The sequence below is a fragment of the Benincasa hispida genome, chromosome 12, assembly GCF_027475165.1.
Source record: "Benincasa hispida cultivar pf3 chromosome 12, pf3_genome.v1.1, whole genome shotgun sequence".
Lineage (NCBI taxonomy): Eukaryota > Viridiplantae > Streptophyta > Magnoliopsida > Cucurbitales > Cucurbitaceae > Benincasa > Benincasa hispida.
The window spans coordinates 19,335,332-19,360,853 of record NC_143489.1 but is presented as its reverse complement, the minus strand read 5'-3'; the positions used below and the strand labels follow the sequence as shown (position 1 = coordinate 19,360,853).

The following is a 25,522-nucleotide window of genomic DNA, read 5'->3' as shown; positions in this document are numbered from 1 at the left end:
TTGAATCGCATAATTATATTAAATAAAGATAAAAATATTTATAACAATTATTTTATTTTTATTTTTTTTGGGAGGGGGTTAAACTTTGATAAAATATTCTAAAGTTATTTTCAAAGCATAAACATTTTTTTGTAAAAATAATTGTCTCATAAAGAATTGATATTAAATAGGAAAATTATTTTAAATGACAAAACTTTTGAAAATATTATCAAATATAGCAAAATCCTACTGTCTGTCAGTGATAGACACTGATAGACGTCTATTAGTATTAGACGTCTATTAGTATCTATCATTGTCTGTTATTGATAGACTAAACAGTGACATTTTGCTATGTTTATAAAGAAGTTGACTCATTTCCTATATTTAAAAACATCCCTATTAAATATACACTATAAAAAAATATTAAATATAGCACTATAAGAATGATTGAAATAATATGTCTACTTTGGTCATTATAGCTAAATCATAACATTTTAGTATTAAATTACAAAATACCCTAATATGTTTATAAATGATTAAAACTAAAATTTACATAGCGCTATTTTTAGCTCATGTCACAACTGATTTTTCATTAAAGTAACTTTTACCTCCAATAAAAAAAAAAAAAAAAAAAAAAAAAAAAAAAAATCTTTGTTATCTTCTTTTTAATAGTGGTTTAAAAAATCAAGCTAATTTTTTTTTAAAAAAAAACTTTTAAAAAGTTGTTTTGTTTTTGTAATTTGGCTAAGAATTCAACGAATGTACTTTCAGAAATATGTAAATCATGGTAAAAAATGAGAGAAAATAACCTTAATTTTCAAAAACCAAAAAACAAAAAACGAAGTGATTACCAAATGGGACCTAAGTAATTGATATGCTTTTATTTTATTTGATAATAATTTTTTATTTGACGATAATTTATTAACATAAATTGATGATTGATCGAAATATTGATGAACTTGAAGTATATCAATCATTAATTACTCTCTATATTGTCTAAAAAAAACTAACCTATATATTGGTTTCCTCGTTTTTCTATATTTTTAATTATTTGGTTAAATTAAGAGTTAAGTCTCTAAACTTTTAAATTTGTATTAAATAAGTCTTTGAATTTCAAAAAAAAAAAAAATACATCCTTAAATTTTTAATTTATATAGGTTCTAATCTTTTTTAAAAAATCATTAATAAATCCATAATTTTCAATTTTGTGTCTCGAAAGTTATTATATTTTAATTATATGTCTAATAGATCTTTAATCTATTTTCATCTACTTTACAATAAGTCATAAAACATATGTATGGTACAAAATTGATAAGATTTCAAAGAAAATTATGTTAGATATAAATATTTGTTAAATATTCTAAGTTTTGACAAAATTATTTAACAGTTAATTTATGCCAAATTTTATTTCAATGACTCATATAAAGACTCGTGAATTTGTTTTTAATATATTAGGGAGTGAATAAACGAAAATCAGATAGAAGATAACAAAAAATGTGACATTAATTAAGTTGAAATTTAATGAAATCGAACATTTATAGTAAAAATTGATTTTTTTTTGTCCTTTTAGAAAATTGAATAGTTAATAACTAGTTAAGTTGTATTTATTTGAAATTAGGGGAAAATTAATAAAAGGTGTGTGGTCCTATTTTGTTGGTTTTTCTATGAAGAGATGGAGAAAGAGAAATCTCCTTTTCCAAAAAAAGCCATGAATTAACAAATGGTATTTTCCTCTTTGCAATATCAATAAAGACGTCAACCCATTTGATTCTACATTTGTCTTATTTTTAACAACTTCACAAAATGCTACCATCCAAATAAATCCTTGATTCATGACAAAATTAATTTAATTTTATAGAATATTCATTTTTGTAAGTTGCATCATGATTTTGATTCTTTCTATATGTGATGCATTATTGGGTCACATGTGTTATTTTCTAATATATTTCTTCTTCTTCTTTTTTTTTCTTTTTCTTTTTACTGTATTATCATGAAATGATATTCCTATTTTGACTCAATATTTTGATTCTTTACATCTTTAATTTTATTTTTGTATATTTTCATGTGTACTTAATAAATTATAGAATATTTGTATGGTACAAAATGTTGATAGGACTTAGATATTAGTTGAAGTTTGTAAGTTTGATCCGACAAAATTGTTCATAGGTATGTTTATTAAACTTAATGTCAAGTATGATTTCATTTAAATTATTGGATTTTTTAGTACACAATTAGGATAGAGAGATTCGAATCATCAATCTCGTGGTTCTAGCACATTCTATGTCAATTGAACTATGTTCGTTTTGGAAAGATAAAAAGACTCTCTTCTTTCTTAATGTAAGGTCTTTGTATTAGGAAAAAAAAAAAAGAAATACAATTTTATGAAAAACAAAAAAAATCAAAATTCATTAGCATGTATATAAAAGTAGAGATGTTCATAGAGCGGAGTAGGAAGGTTTTTCCATCCCCATCTTCGCCCTCTTGTTTTATTCTCCGTGTCTACAAAAATTTTGGTGGAAAATTTGCGGGGATGGATTTTCCGTGGAAAAATTTCCAATCTTATTCTTTTTGAAATATTTTTTAATTTAATTCATGCAAATTTTATTTAAATTAAACATTTATAGTTTTTCTTAATAAAGACAATAATAATGTACGTGTAATTTGCAAATATATGATTAAAATATTAGATTCTCATAATTTCTTTTAACTTAAATTTTAAATATTACAATTATTATAAGTATTTCTAACTTAAATATTATAACATTGAAGATGTTAAAGATAATTATTTGGGAAGAAGAGTATTTCATTGAGCATCTAACATCATTCATACATTAAACCCTTATAAACTCTATTTATCTTCCATAACATTTAATTCTTCTAAGAAGGAATTTAAATATTATGAATAACTTGAACTCTCAAATACTACTAATCTTTTTCTTTTTTTTTAATTTAGATAAATAAAATGCACTAATATGTATGGATCATAACTAAAGTTATTAGATTTCAACAATACTACAATATTTGAACTCTATTCAAACTCGGTTGCAGTTGACCTAGGCCTTTGAGTATGTTTACAACCTTTTTGATATCCCTTCACAAAGGAAGATAAATAAATAAATATATGTGTATGTATGTAACGGGGCGAGGCGGGACAAGAAATCAGGTAAGAGATGAAGACAAGAAATATAATACCGTCCTCGGCCCCGTTTAATCAATGAGGGAAAAAATTTTCCCACTCCCTCCTCCATTCCCTGGTAATCAGAAATTTTTCATCCTGTTCAGTGTGGGGCCTCACAGAGCCTCGATCCCGCTAGTTAAGTGGACATCTCTATATAAAAGGTTGTTTTCAAATAAAGGAAAATTAGCTAACTTATTTACAAATATATCAAAATTTCACTGTTATGGTCTATCACTGATAGACAATAATATTTTACTATACTTGAAAATATTTTCAGCAACTTTATCATTTAAAATAATTACTCGCATATAAATCCTACACTATAATTAGAAACATTATTGTACATTTATATAATTTATTTTCAAGTACTTCAAAAACAAAAAAGTTCAACTAAGATGTGGTAGATTTAAATATTTTGACATCTTCATCTTTAGTATATGTCTTAACTATCGTCATGTTTAAATTGTCCATTATTCTTTATTTTTATTCCCCAAAGTTTTCTAAAATTGCATTTGCTTTAATGGTTAGAAATGAGATCTATTCTCTCTCGTTTTATTAGAGAAGTGATAGAAAAAACAAGAAATCATATTCTAGATTCCCGTGTTAGGCATTTGATAACGATTTTATTATTATTATTTTATTTTTTTTCTAAGATTATACTATTTTATCACTATTTTTAAATGTTGATTTTGGCATCTCCTTAAGAATTATTTTAAAAAAACTACTTTTTTTTAATTAATTTTCAAAATATAATTGGACTTAAATTTTGAAAATATTTTAGAAAGTAAATAACAAAACAAATAAACCCTTCAAAATAGTAATATTTATAAGCTTATTTTTCAAAACAAAAAAGAAAAAAAATAATAAAACTTCATTTGATAATCTTTTTGACTTTTGATTTTTGAAAATTAAGCATACAAACACTATTTTTCATTTTTTTTATCTGACATTTTAGAAGCAATTTCAAAATCCAAACTAAGTTTTGAAAACAAGGGAGAAAAAACAATTTAATTCCTAGACAAATTCTAAAAAACAAAAACTATTTTGTTTGGTTTTAAAATTTTGGTTTGATATATTTGATGTCAATTAAGCTACTATTTACCAAACATGAGACCTTAATGCTTAGACTTTACTTGTTATACAAAATACCTCTATAATTGTGAACTTTGAAAATTTCAATTTTTATCATTAAACATTAAAAACTGTTCCAAAAAGATATCTTTAGTGTGTTTTTTTTTTTAATTGACACAACACTCAATTAATGTGTAAAAACTAGAAGAGATATTGTGGTATCATTGAGAAGATCATTCACATAAATTTACATAATATCACAAGTATAAAATAAATTAAGTAAATAATTTTAACAAATATCTCATGAGGTGAAATGCATAGTAACAAATATTCAATAATAGTTGTAAATAATATCACAATGCCTTTTAATATTTGACGATTTTTTTAATTTCAAAATTTAAGGATAAAAATTATTATTATTATTATTTTTTTTATAAATATATAGATGCATAATTGAAACCTACCTTGAAATTTAAAGTTTTTTTTTTCTTTGTAATGTAGCCATATTTTTATTATGATTCCCACATTTAATTTATTATCTTTATTTTATAGTTCAAGTTGGAGATTCAAACTTCTAATTTTTTATTAAGTGATATGCATATATCAGCATAGCCAGTTGAACTATACTGAAGTTGTTTATGAAAACTCAAGTGCAAAAATTTAAAATATGTAATCTATGATCAAATAGAAACTCAACTCAAAACTTAAAGATAAAATTGTAATGTGGAATTTATTGACCAAATGGAAACTAAGTTCAAAACTTAAAAGATAAAAAATGTAACATTTTGAAATTTATGAACATTTTTTTTATACAAATCTAAAGAGAAGCATTTTAAATCAAGTAGCATAATTGTTTTTTTTTCCCATCTTTTGTAGTATTATAAATCTCAAATATGAAGTATAAAATATTTGAAATTTTAACTTTATATATACATGTAAAAACAAATAAATAAATAAATACTTCTTTTAACAAAGGGGCACAAGGTGGCTGGAGTAATAAATTCACAATAATTCCCACATAACTACTCTGACGTGGATAATAAATATAAATACGAAATCAAAATTTAATTTTATTCTTATTTAAAAAAAAAAAAAAAAGAAGAAGAAGAAGAAGAAGAAGAAAAAAAAAAGATCATGCGAATAAGGTGTAATTGAACAACGACAAAAGCCTGCAGAGTGGAGTGTCAGTTACTGACACTCTCTATTTACTTCTATTTCTTTATCTTCCCCAAAATTTACAACTGTTTCCCATTTCCCCCCCTCCATTATTTCCAAAAATATTACATATTTTCCCTTTTTCAAAATTCTGCCTCCTCCTCTCCATTGGTCCACGTGGCTCACTGTTGCTTCTTACGGTGGGGTTGCGACACAGGTGAGCTTTTCGTCGATTTGAATTTTGAAATTGGGCCCGCCGCCGCATGTCCTGGCGGGGTGCGTACAGATAAATAAGGGTTCGCCACGTGGCGAAGGTAAGGGGTGGGTGATGAATGCTGTTGCTGGGTCACCTAGAGAATGAATGAATGAGAGGTTTAATCTGGGCCGTTGAAAGGTTACTCGGGAAATGTAAGCATGTGATCGGATCGGATGGTACCAGTTCCACCAACCGAAGGATTTTTGACGGACGGGATTTGTTCATTTTATTATGTATTGTTTTTGTGTACTCGATTCGTCTCTTGTGTTTCGCCTAATTGGTGTAATTCAATTCACGGTGAGAATTTGAATCATCCTTTTTTAGGGTAAAATAAAAATCAAATTGATACTAAAATATATATCATTGGAGATTTGAATTTTTTACCATAAAAATAAGAGAAAAGTATAGTTATTACCTAGGTTACACCTATTTTGTTCAGTCTTTATAATTGTTCAATAAATAATTGTCATGTGACAAATTCTTTCAAATGATTCTTTAAACTTTTTTTGTGTGTTATCAATGCAAAATTTTGTTCTTTTAAATACTCAAATAATTGAGCGAATAAAACTTCGTTTTATCACCTTGAACTTGAGACGAGTTCCTATTTTTAAGTCAACATGAATGATGAAGAGAATTAAGATAATTAGTATATTTTAGTTAATATTTAGTTTAATTGTTAATATATAGTTAAGTAGTTAGTTGCCTTATTTCATCGTGAGACTATTGAGGAGTTGTAATAGAAAGATTTTTTTAGAGGGTTATACTTGGAGACTTTCCCTCGTTTTTAGGGATGGATTTTAGTCATGGATTTAGCCTAACACATGTTATACTACATCATAGAGGAAAGTGAAGCATAGGATTAGGTCATTGCTCTGAAGTTAATATTGATTTGGGATTGATTTTCGTTTTTATGTTTTCAAAAATTAAAAATACAAAGAAAACAATGACAATATTTTTTGTACAATTATTATCAAAAAACTATTTTCTAAAAACAATTCAAATAATAAGCTATTTTAAAAATCAATAAAATTTCGTAACCATTATTTTTATTTTTATTATTATTATTTATATAAATTATGAAAAACACAGAATTCAACCTTTCTAAAAAATGGATGGTTAGAGAATACTGTTTCCAAATTTTGAAATTCAAATTTAAAGTTTTAAAATTCGAACTAGATGAATTTTCCCGTTTTCAATAACAAAATTTCGAATCAATAATTAAACAGACCTTTAATTTTCGATTTATTCTTATATTAGTTATAATGATTTAAATCTTCTAATATGTGATTAATGTCTTTAGTAGTTTGAATTATCCAATTGATTTTTATATTATTTACCTCGTTTAAAATAGGTATTTATATTGTTTTTAGCCATAGACATCCAACCATAGGGAGAAGTTTTCGATGTTTCAATTAAATAAACTTGTAATTTGATTGGGCACGTTTTTCGTGTTAAGATATTAAACAAACACAAACATGAAAATATGAAAGATTGATATTAAGTTATTGTTTATTTTTTATGTTCAAATTAAATATTATCTTAATTTCATACTTTCATCTTTATTTCAGGGTTGTTATTCTTTCAAAACGTCTATTTTTTTCATTTTAATTTTAATTTGGTACGAATATCAATTTATACATTTAAATTTTAGGAGTTGTATCAATTCAAATTCCAAATTAAAATTAATAACTGAAATTAGACCCTGAACTTGCATAAGTATATCAATTTAAACCCTGAATTTTTATAAACATATTAATTTAAACCTTAGATTTTTATACGTATATAAATAAAACATAATGGAGGGTTTATATTGATACAATTATGAAAGTTGAAGTTTTAAATTGATACATTTATAAAAATACATGGTTTAAATTGATACAATTATTAATCTATAGTGTAAATTGATACAACACTCAAAATTTAGAGGTATAAATTAATATTTTCAGTTCAATTTTTTTTCATTTCAGTATTTACTTTCATAGGTTTTGGTATGTATACTTTATCAAATAAATTTATTAAAATGTATTCGTAAATTTGTATCAAATGGTTTGTATTATATATAAAACTGTGTTAAATTTTCACAAATAGAGATGAAAAAACTGTCACTTTTTAAAAATATAGAGATCAAAACAGATACTTTAAAAGTTTATGAATTGAAATGAAAAAAAAAATTGAAATTACATGGATCAAAATATATATTTTGAAAGTACAAAGATTAAAATAGTTTCAAATATTACGTGTTTTTTAAAAATAAAAAACTCTACTTATATTAGAACACAAATGCATGGGAGAAGATTCAATTTTTCTTTTCTATTTTCAAAATATTTATGCTAGCATTTCAAACATTGTACTGTTGTTAATAAGTTGTGAACCTGGTACATATTTATATGAACAAGGATTTGAGGTCACTTGTACTATGTTTTAGCTGTTGGGTTTAAAATAGATTAAGTTTTTTATTAACTGAGAATGACTAAATAATTTTCTATTTATAACTTTAAAAATTAAACGGACTAATATAAAATAAAAAAAAATTCATAGATAGAAAAAATATTAAATTATTTACAGAAAAAAAACTGATAAAAATTCTATCAACATCTATCACATAGTATTAATGACAAACTTTTATCAATTTCTATCAACAGATAGATATTTCTATCAATCTCTATCAAAGAATATTAAATTTTGTTATATCGTGTAAATAGTTTTCCTTAAATTTCATTTTCTATTGAGAGAGAAAAAAAAAACTATACTTTGAAATCCTCCGACATATATATTAATTATTCGAGAAAATATTCATTTATATCTTTGAATTGAAATCGTATCAAATTTTTACTATAAAGTTTTGGATGGACTTATGTATTTGGAAAGTGAATTTAGCGAAAATTACACATTGGGTTAAAATTCAATCTATAAATAAATAAAATACTTTGAGTTCATAGATTTTCGATGGATTGATTCGTTTATTTATTTGGGAAGTGAATTTAGAGAAAATTAAATGACAACACATTTAAATTTAGAACTAATTTAACAAACTTGAAAATTAATAAAACGGCTAAAATTCAAGTAATATTTGTGTAAAAAAAGCTGACAGGATTAATAGTATTTAATAATTGGGTGAAGTGAAAAGAGGAAATATATTATTTTCATAGAAATACGGATTTAAAATGCAGCTTTAAATTTAATAGCTTTTCGAAGTCTTAAATTTTAGACTACGGAAAATTCTTTTAGAAATATGCACCAACTTTTTTGTTTTATTTTTTATTTACATTTTAAAAAATAAAAATAAAAATAAAAAAAGAGCAATCTTGTTTTATATTTGAATCCCCAACGGAATTATGACTGTTATTTGATATTTGTCCGTTGGAGAAATTGTCTTATCAAACTGTTGAGATTATTCTCTTTTTTTTTCCTCAAAGAAAATGTTTTTTTTAAAACAAATTTAAAAAACTGGGTTTTTTCTTCCCAACACTTTTTCAATTAATTCTTAAAAACATCACCAAAATTTAAAAATAAATAATAATTTTGAACTTATTTTTAAATTATTTTGAGCAAATATCCAAATTTACCTTCAATTTTAGGACTTATATAGTTTTTATCCTAAATTTTTCATTACACCAATTACGCACTTTATGTATTTTAAGTTTTCCTTGAATTCGAATAATTATTGCAATTATAAATAAAAAATAATTATTGCAATTATGGTCAATAAAAACATATACTCACTTAGTTTTGATGAATATAAAGCCCAAGATTAATGATTTTTTTTTAAAAAAATATATATTCAAATGAACTTAAGTTTGATATTTGAGGATATTAATTACTTTGTCAAGATTAATACGTGAATTTAGTAGAAATTGAACCTAAGATAAATATTGCAACAATTATTGTAAACGGTAACGTTGAAAGTTCACGATGAAAATTGATACAATTTTCTAAATCTAGGTGTAAAAAATAGTTTTTCCTAAATTATTTAAGTAGCAGACTTAACACTTAAATTATATTAGTATGGATTACTATTTCAGCTGTAGAATCAATAATTTTTTTAGAGTAATATCGTAGAATCAATATAAAGTAATATAAGAGTTCTTTCAATAATAATATTATTATTTTTTTATTGTCACGTGTTATATTGCAACGACTTTTCATGTATTGTAATATAGTTTGAAAAATATTTTCAAAATACTATTTAGATTTTTTTAAAAATTTAAAAAATTTCAAAACCTATTTTAGGTTTCTAAAAGTTTAATTGAAACTTAGCATTTTTTAACATAAAGATGGAAAAATAAATAAAGTAACTACTAGTAAACCAACTTAGTTAAACAAATAAATGAAAAAATGGGGGAAAAAAAGGGAAAGCATTTTAAACTAAACTTAGAACAATTGATAATAACAATTATTTGTGTTTGAATTTTGCAATATTACTTTTGAATGTGGGTTTGGTTCAATAGAAATAAAACATCATGACAAAAATTAACTCATTTGTTTTGTAATAAATTTGTATTTCCCCACCAAAACACATAAAAATATAATCTTTATCTCAAATTTAATCATGAAAATCTAGATTTCTGTCTTTTGACTTTTGTAAAAATGATGCTCGTAATTACATTAATTTATTTTTAAAAAAAATTTAAAGCCATGATACTTAGCATTATCTGATATATTAATTTACCAAATCATGTATTCGTACTCAATTATTCATAAATTTTTCCACTTCTTCATACTTCCTCAACAAATGACGAAATTTTGAAGGTGGAGCTTATACGTATTAACCAGTTGAGTTCTACTCGTTTTAAATTGATATGAAGAATTCCAAAATATATTGTATGAACTCTCACTTTCTGGCCTTTGAGAGGGAATAGAATCCGACTGCCCTACACCATGCTAGCATTTGTTTAGAGTTGATAAGATGAGGTACTCACTTCAATCCACAATCGACAATGGGAGCTATTTGCTTTTGAGTCAATATATTACAAAGTGAAAATTATTCGATTAAAATGGGAGAAGACTATCTAGCAGCTCAACAAGATTCTATTAACTTTGCTTGAGTTGTTGAAGGAATTCACAAGACCATTCGTGAAGCACACAAATGACTTCCTAAATACATACACATAACCCTCTCCTCGCTCACAGGACTTGAGAATTCTGTCATGCAAAAGAGTGGTATATGCTCTTTGCTTTGATAAATTGCACCTACCTTATTAAGGCCGAAGGATATGGCAATGTAAGAAACCAGTCCTCAAGATGTAGTAGTGTACTCAAATACCTACATTCAATTAATATTTTAGTGTGACGGCTAAATATACAACGTAATAACAATTGTTTTCAATAAAATTTCGAGGTAAATTACATAAAAACCAAATAAATTACTCAATAAACTTAACTTCTAAGTTACCTAAGCCAAAAGATTAGGATCATAAAATAAACACTCATTCTTGTCTAATATTTAGAGAACATTATTATTTGAAGATGATAATAATGGATAGAAGAAGACCCTTGTCTGGTTGATCATTCTTTATTTGTCCCAAAAAAGAAAAAATAATAATGAGCTTACCATAATCACATCAATCATGACCATTGAATGGCATGATATGCATTACCAAAGTCAACATTATTATGGTGCGACTAGAAGTAGCATATCATTTCCCCTTGTTTTATTTGCATTTCACTGCCAAAAATCAACCACAAAAAATATATGGTGAGAATGTTAAAATAGACATAATTCAACGATAATTGATATGTATTTTTTTCAGAAGTACATAATGATCAAATTATTGTGGGTTAGGAGAAGATAAGTATAAGATGAAATGAATTTAGATTCAAATAAGTTCAAGTGTCAACTGATCACTGATCCAATAAGATCTAATTATAACTTTGGTAACATAAAGAAAAATGCATCTCATCTAATCTTAAAAGGAAAAAGTAGATTGCAATCTCATTTTCCTTACAAATATATCATTATAACTCCATATGTGCTAACTTCAACTTGATTTGAGATCTAAAACTTAAACTTATTGTTTCTCTCAATTCTACTGTTTTTTTTCTCTAACGTTAGTATCAAAGTCAATTTTCTTTGTTTTGCAAATTTTATCTTCCCTAAATTACACATTTATTGTTCTTATTATGTGGTTGTCAAATGTGTTTTTTTGTCTAAATTGTGATATTAACACAAATAATGTGTTATTAAGTATACATTTGATGTATTGAGCCTCAAATATGGTTATATGTTAACAACAAATCAATATGTTTTCCTATGCTTTCTAATTAAGTTTTGTGTTGGATCTTGGACTCATCTATGAGTTGTCCATTTCACCCCTATTTTGTTTGTTGTTTTAGATTTTAATATGTAACCACTTGAAAGAAATACAATTTTTTTTTTCAATATTTCATTATTTCCTAGTCACATGTATATACTTGAGCTATATTCACATTAACAACTATAAATTCATTGTTTATATTATTTTAATAATTGTTTTGAAAAATTCTATTTTTGAAGTTTTGATTTATTTTTCTTCGTTCGATTGTACATTTTTTGAAATTAAAATTGATTCATCTAATTCCTTAAATATAGTGGAACGGAGCATTAAGTTCATAAGAAGGTCAAGACATTTCACCTTAATAGATAATTGTTGTTAAAATGTTGGCATTAACTATTTATTTTTATTACAAATATTTTATCATGTTATATATATATATATATTTGATATCTAAACAAAACAAACTTTCAAATAATATATTATTTTGAATTTTTGAGCACCATTTAAGTCATTTAGGTATATGCTAGAATTTCTCCTTCCTACACATTGTTAAACTTTTGGATATGTCAAATAGGTATTTGAACTTTAAAAGATGTCTATCGTCTAATAAATTCTCGAGCTTTTACTTTTGTGTTAAAATAAGTCCACGAACTTTAAAAAGAATGTCTTATTAGTTTGTAAATTGTCTATTTTATAACTAATAAGTAAATTTTTTAATTTCAGTAACTATTCCTACATACTGATTCAATATTTATTTAAAATTTATGGATGTATTGAATATAAAATGAAAAGCTCAAATTTCGTCTACTAACATTTGATTTTTTTTTTTTTTGAAAAAAACTGTGTTTTCTCACCCTTCTTTACCATGGTTATCATATTTTTCAATAAAATTAAAAATTTGAATTTATATTTGAATTCCATAAACAATGTGTTATATATATATTTAAATTTTCATTTTGAAAGTTACTCCTAAGAAGTGGGCAAAAAAAAAAAATCCATAGGTAAAAATAGTGTTTGTAAAATTAATTTACAAAAAACCAAATGAGACCATCAAAGTGAAACTTTAGACCATGGTAACTATTTTATTTTCTGTTTTTTATTATTTGAAAGTAAGCTTGTAAATACTACTTTTACCTATACGTTTCCTTATTTTGATATCCACTTTCAACTCATATTTTAAAAAACAAACTCAAATTTTGAAAACTAAAAAATATATATATATATAGTTTTCAAAAACTAGTTTTTGTTTTTAGAATTTGACTAAGAATTCAAGTATTTTTTTAAGAAATATGAGAATCATATGATGAAATTTAGGAGAAGACCAACATAAATTATAAAAAAAACAAAACTAAAAACTAAATTGTTAACGAGCATGAACTTAGATTTTAGTTTCTGATTTTTTAAAATTAAACTTATAAATATTGTTTCTACTTATGAGCGTATTTTGTTATGTTATCTATTTTCTATTGATGTTCTTAAAATCCAAAAGTTTTGAATACCAAAAAAAAGTAGTTTTTTAAAAATCTATTTTTGTTTTGAAAGTTTACCAAGAATTCAAGTGTTTTTGTAAAAACGTTTACCAAGAGTTAAAAAAAGAAATATATAAATGAAATAGACATGAAATCAATCTTAATATTTTATTAGACACAAAATTTAATTTTAGATTGATAAGAGATGCAATTTAATATTTTGAATATTTTAGAGACATATTAGACACAAAATAAAAAATCTAAGATCTATTTTAAATGTTTTGTGACATCATATGCAATAAACACCTTAATTTTCCGAGCAAGAGAAATTTGTTGGATTTTTTAGAATGATCGATTATGCAATGAATAGATTTCAAAGAATGTTTTACAAAATCGATGGTGGGAGCATAACTTAACTATCATAAACAATATACTTTTAATTATGAAGTTAAAAGTTCAAATATTCAACTACATATTCTCGAAGTAAAAAAATATATTAAACACGATAATTTTTTTTCCTTGCAAAATTGGAATAGCAGAACAAAGAAAAAGAGTTTTTGTTGATCCAAATTAGCATACAATTTTAGAAATATTTATTAAAAATGAAATTTGTGAAAAAGTTGGTGGGAAAAAAAAGTGAAAATAAAGATAAAAGTAAAGTAGTCGAGATCAACTGGTTTAGACATATACTATTGACATAAAGGTAATATATTCGAATCTCATCCTTCCATATTTGTTGAACTAATGAAAAAGAATAAAATAAAAGTTATCAAATTACCTCTCTAATTTTATATATATATATTTTTAAAACTATTCTAAAATTTGTGATCGAAAAGACTTGTAAAGATACATGAACATTTTATTTTAATCCATTACTTAGTTCATGTATTTATTATTATTATTATTATTATTATTATTATTATGAAACTTTAAGAAGTACGTCTATATAGTCATTGTAGTTTGAAATATTTGTACTAATAATAAACTATTGAAACTTTAAATCTTGTGTTTAATAGCTCTATCATTAATTTTGTTGGTTTAATATTTTAGACCACCAAATATTTTTAACCTACTTGAACTTAGCTTGGAACTTAGCTTTTGCAAAGGATAGGATAAAATTAAAAGATAAGTATTATCATATATTTTTATAAATAAATTGATGCTTGTTTAATTTAAATGGGGAAAATAATAAAAGACTAAAAATAGGATTTTATCAAAAGTGAAAAAATTATTTTTTAAAAAAGTATCAATTCGAACCTATTTCGATGGATAAGATAATTACTATCTTAAAAATGATTTGACGTTGTTGAATTTTTTTTAAAAAAAAACATGAAAAAAGGGAAAATGGCCAAATGGATAGTGAAAAATATGGCATAATTTTGTTTTCTAAGATATTTAATGGAAAGATGCATTTTCTCAAACTTATAAATTTAAAATAAATTGTATTTTCCATAAATTTTTACACTAAAATAACCATATTTTAAAATTTACCCATTATTTTTTTAGGAAACCTTTATTTTTTAGACGAACAAATGGTGAGCGGTTTTTTGAAATTTTGACCTTAAAAGGAAAGTATTTAATGTCTAAACACTTAACATAGTTAGTTAAAGCAAAATATAATTTATTAAGTTAAGACATATCTCATTGTCCAAAAATAAGAAGTCAATATATTTTTTAAAAAATTCCTTTGATTTTGTTCAATAATTAAATGTATCTACTTATTTCTTTTATGGAATTCAAATCTCAACTACACTACATATTTACCGCGAAAAAAATAAAAAAATTTCAAAAATAGAAAAATAATGAAAATTATTTATATAAAATAATAAAATTTTAATCTTCTTGAATATATGCAGATAGAAATAAATAAAAGTCTATCACAAATAGACATGTGATAGACGTTGATATAAGTATATGTATATCCGTGTATTTTTTTACTATTTTTTAAATAGTTTTACATTCTTTATATATGTATTTTTTTTTGAAGTATATAAAAGAAAAGCCAAGTAATAAAACAAGAAGAAAATGACCTACTCCAAAAATCATAGGTCATATAGGTGGCTCACAAATTTATATCACAATAAAAAAAACAAAAAAAGGTCTGCAAATTCAACAAATTTATGGCCAATAAAAATATTATCATCATCCCCATCAGAGAAACAGGCTTTAATCCCCCAAGAATCTACCCCTTTTCAGCCCCCACTTCCCCCCTTTTTCTCCAACTAATGAAAAACCCATTCTCCTTCTTCTTCCTCCTCTTCATTCCTCTGCAACTCCAAATCTAGAACACTCAAAAACACCCCACTTCCATCAATGGCGGCCCCCATTTCCTTCTTTCTCATCTCCTTTCTCATTTTCCTTTCAAACCCAGTTTGGATTCTGGGCAATGACGAGCTCAAATCTCTATTGGATTTGAAGGTGGCTTTGGACCCTGAGAATCAGTATCTAGCTTCATGGACCGCTAATGGATATCCCTGTTCTTCTTTTGAAGGGATTGGGTGTAATGAGAAAGGGCAAGTGACTAACATGTCATTGCAGGGGAAAGGGCTCAGTGGGAAGCTCTCCCCTGCCATTGCTGGGCTTAAGCACTTGACTGGCCTTTATTTGCATTACAACTCGCTGTTTGGGGATATTCCTAAAGAGATTGCTAACTTGACTCTGCTTTCTGATTTGTATTTGAATGTCAATAATTTTTCTGGGGAGATTCCAACTGAGATTGGGAACATGGAGAGCTTGCAAGGTTTGCTTTGCTTGAGCTTTAGCTTTTGATTTTGTGATTGAGACTGTTTTGTTTCTCATGGGGGGTGCTTTTCTTTAACTAAAGTTTTTATGAAGCTTTGAAATGGAGATTTACATCTTTTTCTCTTACATGCATGGCATGAGTTTTGGGTGCCATTAGAAGTTTATAGCTTTGCCTAAAACCCATTTTGCTTTCAAGGAGATGATTCTTTTTCTTCTTTCCTCTGCTCCTTTTTGAATCTGGGTCATGGTGTTATAGTCCTTTTCAACTCAAGAGGTTTTGGGTCTTGAATCCAAGGGGAAGCTTGTGATTTCTTTGTTTTGATTTTTGGGATGGTTTTTTATCTGGGCTGCACTCTGTTTTTCTCATGTTTGAGTTGTTTTGTTCTGCATTTTCAGTTTTGCAGCTTTGTTATAATCAGCTCAGTGGAAGCATACCAACACAGCTTGCATCTTTGAAGAAGCTCACTGTCATTGCTCTCCAATCTAATCAGTTAACTGGTGCAATCCCTGCAAGCTTGGGACGTTTGGACTTGTTAGTGAGAGTAGACTTGAGTTCCAATCATCTCTTTGGTTCTGTTCCTTCTAGACTTGCTGATGCTCCGTCGCTTGAAGTTCTTGACGTTCGAAACAATACACTCTCTGGCAATGTACCTCCTGGTACCAATTGATCTTTAAACCGTTTGATCATGAAGATTTATTGTTTTTGTGTTTTGTTCATTTTTTTTCCTTTTACATGAAACTAACTAGAACTTTGTTTTGCTTGTGCTTGCTCTGATGAAGCTTTGAAGAGATTAAATGAAGGATTCTTGTATGAGAACAACTTGGGATTATGTGGGGTTGGATTTCCTTCCTTGAAAGACTGTGCTGGTTCGAGTCATGTTACTCAAAACCAACCTGAACCTTATGCTGGATCAACCGGCGCAATGCCTACACGAGACATACCCGAAACTGCCAATGTTCAGTTACCTTGCAACCATACTCGCTGCCCGAGTTCATCCAAATCTCGGAATGCTTCAATTGTCGGTGTAGTTGTTGTGACTATTGCACTTTCAGCTATTGGAATCTTGACGTTTACACAATACCGTCGCCGAAAACAGAAGCTTGGTTCTTCGTTTGACATTTGCGATCACCGTCTCAGCACGGATCAAGCCAAAGTAACTTATAGGAAAAATGGATCTCCTCTTGTCAGCCTTGAGTATGCCAATGGCTGGGATCCGTTGGCTGAAGGTCAAGGCTTGAGCATTTTCGCGCAAGAAGTTTTTCAAAGTTTCAGGTTCAATTTAGAAGAGGTGGAGACAGCAACACAATACTTCTCAGAGGTGAACTTGTTGGGGAAGAGCAACTTCTCTGCTACATATAAAGGGATTTTGAGGGATGGGTCAGTTGTTGCTGTTAAAAGCATTTGTAAAACTAGCTGCAAATCAGAAGAAGCTGAGTTTTTGAAAGGACTGAACCTTTTAACTTCATTAAGGCATGAAAACTTGGTGAGACTAAGAGGATTTTGTTGCTCAAGAGGCAGGGGAGAATGTTTTCTCATCTATGATTTTGTTCCAAATGGGAACTTGTTAAGATACCTTGATGTCAAGGATGGTGATGGCCAAGTTCTTGAATGGTCTACCAGAGTCTCCATCATAAGGGGCATTGCCAAAGGTTAGCAGCTCTCTGATCATAAACTTTCGAAACTTGATTTGTCTTTATATCGAGGAGCTCGTTTGATAGCGTCTTTTTGTTTTGTTTTGTTTTGTTTTATTTTGTTTTAAGAGTTTTTAATGATCAACTAAACAAAGAACACATTATCAAATGGGACTCTCTGATCTTGTCTTACATTACTACTTTCTGAAACTTTTGCTATGGATTTGAAACCAAGTTGAATGTTTTGTTCTACAATCAGGTGTGGCATATCTGCACAAGAATGAAGCAAACAAGCCTGCTCTTGTACACCAAAACATCTCAGCCGAAAAGGTCCTTATCGACCAACGATTCAATCCGCTACTCTCGGATTCTGGCTTACAGAAGCTTCTTACAAATGACATTGTCTTCTCTGAACTTAAAGCCAGTGCAGCTCGAGGCTACCTAGCTCCTGAGTACACAACAACAGGTAGGTTCACAGAAAAAAGCGACGTTTATGCATTTGGCGTGCTGGTGTTTCAAATCCTTTCAGGGACCAGAAAGGTCACCAGCTCATTGCGTGGTGCTGCCGAAGCATGCCGCTACACAGAGCTCCTTGACTCGAAGCTCCACGGTCGATACTTCGAATACGAAGCAGCCAAGCTCTGTAGAATGGCGTTGCTTTGCACGCACGAATCACAGAGTGAGAGGCCGTCCATGGAAACTATTGTTCAGGAGCTTATAACCTGTAGCAGCTGCCTATGATGATATGATACAAAGGAAAAGAAGGTTGTGGTAATTTTGAAGCTGTGAATGAATGGCTGGCTAACTAGCTCATTGATCTCTCTAACTTTAATTTTTTTTTTTTTGCTCATTTAGTGAATAGTTTTGTGTATGAACTATTTCAAATGTCCTTTTCCTAAGGACTGAACTTTGGCTGTCACACCTGCTGCTGCCTGTTCTCATTGCTAACATTTTTTTTTGACTAAGACAGAGGAACTGTCCCCTAATTTTTAGAATCCTGTGAAAGTAGTTCTTATGCCTTGTCAAAGGAAAGATGGGCCTTGGGGATTTAAGACATTTTACTGTTTGTGTCCCCCTCTTTTCTAAATTTTTTTGTTTATTGTTTTCTTTGGGGGGTTTTACTTTTCTCCTTATTTGATAGATAAACCTAAAAATTGAATTCAAATGTTTTTTTTAACATCTGCAAGTGTTTAGACTAGTTTACATGCATTTTGATTAAATACAATTCGTTTGATTTTACAACATTTGAGTGTGAAAGAAACTCGTGGGATATTAAATCTTATGTAGGTGGTCACCATTGATTGAACTGAAGATCCTTTTGTCCTTTGTGAAGGTCATGTTCCTTTTTTTACCACTAGACTAATTTATGACGATTTGAATTCAAATGAAATTTGACTCGTTTTTTTAAAACAAAACACTAAAAAGAGCGAGGAAGAGCACAAATGCAGAGCCGTGGTAGATGAGAGAAAATTTTGAGAAGAAGTTTGTTTAGTTAGTGAAGGATTAGAAATTTATATTTTGAATAGTCGGTCAAATGTTGCTTGAGCACAAATTTTTATTATATTCAATTAATAAATTCACATATTTTGAAATCTATACATTGTTATCTGTTGAAGATTATGAAAGTTCAAAAAACAGGACATTGTACTTCACTAATTTATTTTTCGAATAAAGAAATGGTCAACTTAATATTATAAAAATAGTAATTCGTTGACTTTTGAATTTATGGAAAATACTCATGTATTTTCCATTTATTAAAAATTCTCCAATTTTTTTAAAAACATTTCACAAATTTTTCAAAACTTTATTTGAAGTAGAAATCTTTTTTAATTTTAATAAAATTTAGCACTTAAGAGACTGAAATAATCATATCCTAAGAAATGATTGTTGTCACGTCATTTTAGATCCTAATTTATTTTTACTCTAATTAGTTTATTTTTTAAAAAAATGAAATTTCAAGGATAATAACTTTTAAAAGAATTGGATATTTTTAAATAAAGGACAAATTTTTAGTGTATTCTTTCTACATATAATTTAACTAAAAAATATGAGTTTACGAATTATTTATTATTATCATACTAAGTCAATCAACCATTTCTATATTAAAAAAGAAAGAAAGAAAGAAAAACTTCGTGAAGCACAATTTTTTTTTTTTTTTTTTTTTTTTTTTTTTTTTTTTTAACTTTCATAATCTTGAGCACATACTAATGTATAGATTTCAAATTAATTGTTGATATATTACTACTTTTATTTTTTATTTTTGTTAAAATAACATTTTGCTTCATGTATTTTAACTTTTCACATTAAACATTGAGCTATGATGTAGTATACTTTCATTATTCTATTTCATTTGGACCTAATAGATAAACAAACCTAACTAATTTTTTTTTTTTTTTTGGTTAAATTACTTATATGGTCTCAATAATTTAGAAAAAGTTAGAATTTTCTTATAGTTTGATAAAATTTTCATAAAGTTCTCATAAATAGTTTGATAAAATTCTTAGAATTTTTCTTATAGGGTTTTATTATACAATAATGACTATTTTTGAGATTTTGTCAAACCATTAAGATGAAATTCTAACTTTTAAAACCACGTAAACTAAATTCTAATTTTATTCGAATTATATAGATCAAATTTATAATTTAACATTTTTCTAATTCAATATGTGTATCGGAAAGATTCAAACCTATTTTTTTTTATCAAGTTGAGACTTACTCAAGTTTAAAAAACATACAATTCTACTAAAGATTCTAAAAAATACATTATATTTCCTTGCATGAAATTGTTGTTAATATTATTTAACAAATTTTGACAAAAATTATCTTTGAAAGATTAAATTTAAGATTGATTGAAAATACAAAAGCTCAAATTTAACAATTTTCAAGAGTATAGTAATATAAAATGCCAATGGTATTTTAACAATCTTTTTTCCAAGAAAATCAAAGGGAAAAGTACTTTTTTGGTCCCTAGGTTTTAGGTCTAGTTTCCATTTAGTTTCTAGATTTTAAAATATTACATATTTAGTCACTATGTTTGAGTTTGGTTTCAATTTAGCCCCTAAATTTCAAAATGTGCAATTTTATCCTTGACATTTGAGTTTTAATTCAATTTGGTCCTTATGTTTTAAGATTTATATTTTTAAACTCGATTATTCACTAAATACTCAATTTGTATCTTTAGTATTAATTTATGTTAATAAATTAAAAAATATTAAAAAATTATAATTAATTAAGTTTTACTATTTTTTTTTATCACTTTTGAAACCAAATTCAAGATTTTACTTCATAATTATTTTTAACTAATTAATAGAATTTAGCGTCAATGATTGAAAGTGAGTATTTAATGAGAACTTGAGGTTAAAAAATGTAAAATCTTGAAACCTAAGACCAAATTGAAACAAAACTGAAATCTCAAGGGTAAAATTATAACATTTTGAAATTTAGAAACTAAATTGAAACAAAACTTAAAACTTAACAACCAAATGTATAACAATTGAAAATCGGGGCCCAAATAAAAACTACTCTAAGATTTAAAGACCAAAAAGATATTTTACCCTAAATCAAAACTATGGAATGTTATTTATTATAATAATAATTATTATTTTTGACTTGATCAAAGTCAAAATAAAAATAAAATAAAAATAAGAATTCAAATCCCCACCCGACATGTAGTTTCGTTTTGATTACCATCATAACTCCGTATTGACCAAATCATTTTCCTTCCTTACGTTCTCACAATCTGAGCCGCTAATTCTCCCGATCATCAATTTTCCTGCAAAATCATCGGCCAACAATGGAGGCGCATCCGCCATATCCTACACCTTTAAAACCCCAGCAGTGAATAGCGTGAGGCGGTGGCGGTGGCGGTGGCGGTCCTCTCGACTCTCGTTATACCGTAAAAGCCGTGGACGATCCCTTTGAGATTTCAGAGAGACGAAGAAAAATGGGGAATGCGAATTGTTTGTTCTGTGCATGTGTTCAACAATCCAATATAGGGGTTGTGGAGAAATGGGGTCGGTTCCAAATGTTGGCTCAGCCTGGTTTTCGTTTTCTTAATCCATTGGCCGGCGAATGCCTTGCCGGGATCCTCTCCACCAGGATCCGATCGCTGGATGTTCGTGTCGAGACCAAGACTAAGGTTTAGATTATTCCTTTATGATTATTTGTTTTTCTTTTTTAATGATTTGTTCTTGATTGGCGGATTTTTGGATGTTTCTATCATCGGCGGAGGATTTAGTTGAGGAATTGTTGTAAGGGTTTTGATGGTACTTGGAAACTGTGGAGTAGTAGTTTTATATTAGTATGAGTTTATAACAGTCTCTCTATTCTAGTTTGTTATTGAATTCCAATTTGGCATTTGATTTGATAACCTATTCTGTTGTTCTAGTTTTTACTTGAAATTTGTATAATAGTGCTTAGTTATCTCGTTGAAATCTGATTTGAGTTTGGAAGTTTACGAGTCATGAAACGGTGCAATTTATTGATGGTTGGAAGATTAAACAACTTGAAGGATGATAAGATAACTAGTTGTGCTTGGATGTAGTGATTCTTTGTGATTGTCTTACATTCTGTACAGTTTTCTTGTAGTAATAGTACTTGAGAATTTGAATACAAGAACGTTAAGAAATTCATCTGGTTTTTCATTTACACCTAAGACAATTTAATATTAGCATTGTTTTTAAATTCTACAACTCTTCCGGACTGTTGGTCAGAATTTTCTTAATTTGTGCAGGACAATGTGTTTGTGCAATTGCTTTGCTCAATACAGTATCGGGTTGTTAAAGAAAATGCGGACGATGCATTTTATGAATTGCAAAACCCCAAAGAACAGATTCAAGCTTATGTCTTTGACGGTAGGTGTCTGAATTCTTTCCTAATCAATCAGCTTTCACGTGCAATACTTTTTCCTGATGGGCAATGTTCTCCTTGAGTGATTGTCTTATTGTTATTTAAGTGGTTCGAGCTCTTGTTCCAAGAATGAATTTGGATGAACTCTTTGAACAGAAGGGTGAGGTTGCTAAGGCAGTATTGGAGGAACTCGAGAAGGTAACTCAAGCAATTACACATTGAATCAGATTGTTGGTTGAATGTAACACGTAAATACATACACTACGCACAAACGACAAATCTAGGTTTACAAAACCTATTTCTTTGTACAGTCCATGGCAGATTGCTCAAACTCAGGCTTTCCAATCCAACTTTAGACGACTTAAATTTGTGGCTTGTGAGCCAAATATCCCATGGCCTTAAGTTTCTCTTTCCCTTTCTTGCATCTTCTTCCAAGCTTGTATGGATATCTTGGTTCAATTTTCTTTCTCCTCTGTACTAGAGACACAATCAGGAGTTTATAGTACAGGAACATGCTCTTACGTTTTTTTTAATTATTATTATTATTATTATTATTGTTTTATTTTAAGTACATTCTGCCTAGAGTATGCAGTGGATTGAAAATCCACCAAAGTGTTGAACTAATGATAATCACGAGTTCAATCATTTGAAGTGTTCAAATATATTTGCTCCTTGAGCTCCATTGCTTAATGATCATAAGATTGTACTTTGACTTGATGGATTAGGTGATGAAGACGTATGGATACAGCATAGAGCATATTTTGATGGTTGACATAATACCCGACCCTGCTGTGCGCAAGGCTATGAATGAGATTAATGCAGGTAAATGTTTTATTCATGGTGCAATTTATCAGATACTAGAGACTTTTTTTTAAAGTTGTCCACCCTGATTTTGCAATTTTAGTGTACAGACAATGGATGCTAAGTTAACTCTAATAACCCTACATACTAGAGACATTTTTGAAAGTTGTCCAATCTACATTGTTTTGACAATATACTCGATTTGTAATTTGGCGATATAGACGTATGCAGAGCATTTCTTCTTTTATCGCTGTTACTCACTAGTTTATAGATTGTAAAATTGTTTCTGCTCCCTGAGTTGTAATTTCTCTACAATTATGGTCCATCCTCCTCCACAGCTCAAAGGCTTCAGCTTGCGAGTGTATACAAAGGAGAAGCCGAGAAAGTTCTCCAGATAAAAAAGGCCGAGGCGGAAGCGGAAGCCAAGTACCTAGGTGGAGTTGGTGTTGCCAGACAGAGGCAGGCAATCACAGATGGTCTGAGAGAGAACATCTTGGAATTCTCTCATAGGGTGGAAGGTACCTCAGCCAAGGAGGTCATGGATTTGATTATGATCACTCAGTACTTTGACACCATTAAAGACCTTGGAAACTCTTCGAAGAACACAACAGTGTTTATACCTCATGGACCGGGTCATGTTCGGGATATTAGCAGTCAAATACGTGAAGGATTGATGGAGGCTGCCAGTGCCGAGTTGACGGCAGAAAAAAGTACCTAAACTCTACAGCAAACTAGTAAGGAAACATGACACTTTTTCTTTGACTCTACAGCTAGAGTATCATCTTATTTCATTTTTCCTGTGATGGATCTGAAGAAATATATCAAATATAGAAGGGGATATGGAATTTGAAAGTTATGGTTTGGTGAATGACTTTCAGATATTCTGTCCTTAAATACGGTTAATTCAGTGGCAAAGGTCTCTTATGTATACCTTCTGATTGAAGTATTTTTAATAAAATACTTTAAAAAAATAATAATAATTAAATTGTACTTAATTCTCATACTATTTTAAAAGTATTTTGAATAACAAATGTGTTTGGTTACACGAGATTAATTGTGCAATGAAAAGTGGAAACTCAACATTTTTTTAAAAAAAGCACTGCTTTTTGTCGGTTGAAAATATTTTTAAATATAATAAAATGTTATTGTCTATAAAAGACAGCGTTGCACATTTTGTTATATATACAAAAAAGTTGATTCCTTTTCCTATATTTGAAAACAATTTTAAAAGGTAATTGAACCTATTGCCACTATCAACCTTATGTGAAAGTATAGGTACTCAACAAGGAATGAGTATATAAATTGTTAGGTGTTGAGTAATAGCTAGTTGTTTTTCAATAAGTCTAGCTCCAAACGTGTGGTATGGATATGTCATGTACGCATACGACTCTTCGTCGTACTTTATGTTTTCACTCCGTGCCTCTTTCGAGAATAACTCATGATATATATGTATATATACCAATGTATGTACATTCTTGTAATTACACCTACAATGACTTACACCCAAGTTTTAAAATGAGTATTTAGTTATGAAACATAGACACAGATACGACTATACGATACGGATACAGCGATTTGCCAATTTCTAGAAAATTAAGATATGAATACGTCTAAAGATGTGTCATTTTTTTATATATTTTTTAAATATATATATTACTAAAAAACGAGGATAATGATACGTTGAAGATAAAAATTTAGGACGATGAAGTACAATACAAAAAAAAAAAAAAAAAAACTGAAATACAATACAAAAAAAAAAAATATATCTAAGATGTTGAAGTACAATAGTTAATAAAATACAATAGAAAAGTGATCAAATGTGAAATGGAGATTAGATGATTCTAGTCTAGGGTTTAATCTGTTATTTATTTATTTTTCTTTTAGTTTTGGACTCGTGTAGTGAGCTTTTAAAATAATTTGACTAATTTTAGATTGGGAAAGATTAGATGAATTACTTGTATTTTTTCTTTAAAAAAAAAGTACGCATAGAAATAAATACGTCAAATCGCATGTCAGATACGTATATGAAAGTATAGATACGTCAAATCGCGTATCAGATACGTATCTAGAAAGTATGTGGAAGTATCGGTATCCGATACATGTATAATACTGATTCTTTGCCTCACATGAAGTATCT

General features: G+C 27.9%; 2 protein-coding genes across 2 annotated transcripts; both read left to right on the top strand.

The window, feature by feature from the left end:
* Positions 1 to 15,527: 15,527 nt before the first annotated feature.
* Positions 15,528 to 18,792, top strand: LOC120068498 (Leucine-rich repeat protein kinase family protein). The gene is made up of 4 exons (XM_039020287.2): positions 15,528 to 16,102; positions 16,501 to 16,761; positions 16,885 to 17,754; positions 17,996 to 18,792. Exons 1-4 carry the CDS (start codon positions 15,676 to 15,678, stop codon positions 18,475 to 18,477), a joined length of 2,040 nt encoding a protein of 679 aa, XP_038876215.1. The 5' UTR covers positions 15,528 to 15,675; the 3' UTR covers positions 18,478 to 18,792.
* Positions 18,793 to 21,391: 2,599 nt separating this feature from the next.
* LOC120092730 (hypersensitive-induced response protein 4-like) lies at positions 21,392 to 24,380 on the top strand. Its single transcript, XM_039050892.2, has 5 exons — positions 21,392 to 21,874; positions 22,469 to 22,589; positions 22,691 to 22,782; positions 23,310 to 23,406; positions 23,724 to 24,380. The coding sequence occupies exons 1-5, from the start codon at positions 21,680 to 21,682 to the stop codon at positions 24,101 to 24,103; spliced, it is 885 nt and encodes a 294-aa protein (XP_038906820.1). The 5' UTR covers positions 21,392 to 21,679; the 3' UTR covers positions 24,104 to 24,380.
* The last annotated feature ends 1,142 nt before the right edge of the window (positions 24,381 to 25,522 follow it).

Bases quoted from the DNA above. Each gene is read 5' to 3' on its own strand.
- LOC120092730 (XM_039050892.2), top strand. From the start codon at position 21,680: ATGGGGAATGCGAATTGTTTGTTCTGTGCATGTGTTCAACAATCCAAT. The intron at 21,875-22,468 runs GTTTAGATTATT...TAATTTGTGCAG, and splicing joins GTGTCGAGACCAAGACTAAG to GACAATGTGTTTGTGCAATT. The intron at 22,783-23,309 runs GTAACTCAAGCA...TTGATGGATTAG, and splicing joins TATTGGAGGAACTCGAGAAG to GTGATGAAGACGTATGGATA.
- LOC120068498 (XM_039020287.2), top strand. From the start codon at position 15,676: ATGGCGGCCCCCATTTCCTTCTTTCTCATCTCCTTTCTCATTTTCCTT. The intron at 16,103-16,500 runs GTTTGCTTTGCT...CTGCATTTTCAG, and splicing joins GAACATGGAGAGCTTGCAAG to TTTTGCAGCTTTGTTATAAT. The intron at 17,755-17,995 runs GTTAGCAGCTCT...TTCTACAATCAG, and splicing joins CATAAGGGGCATTGCCAAAG to GTGTGGCATATCTGCACAAG.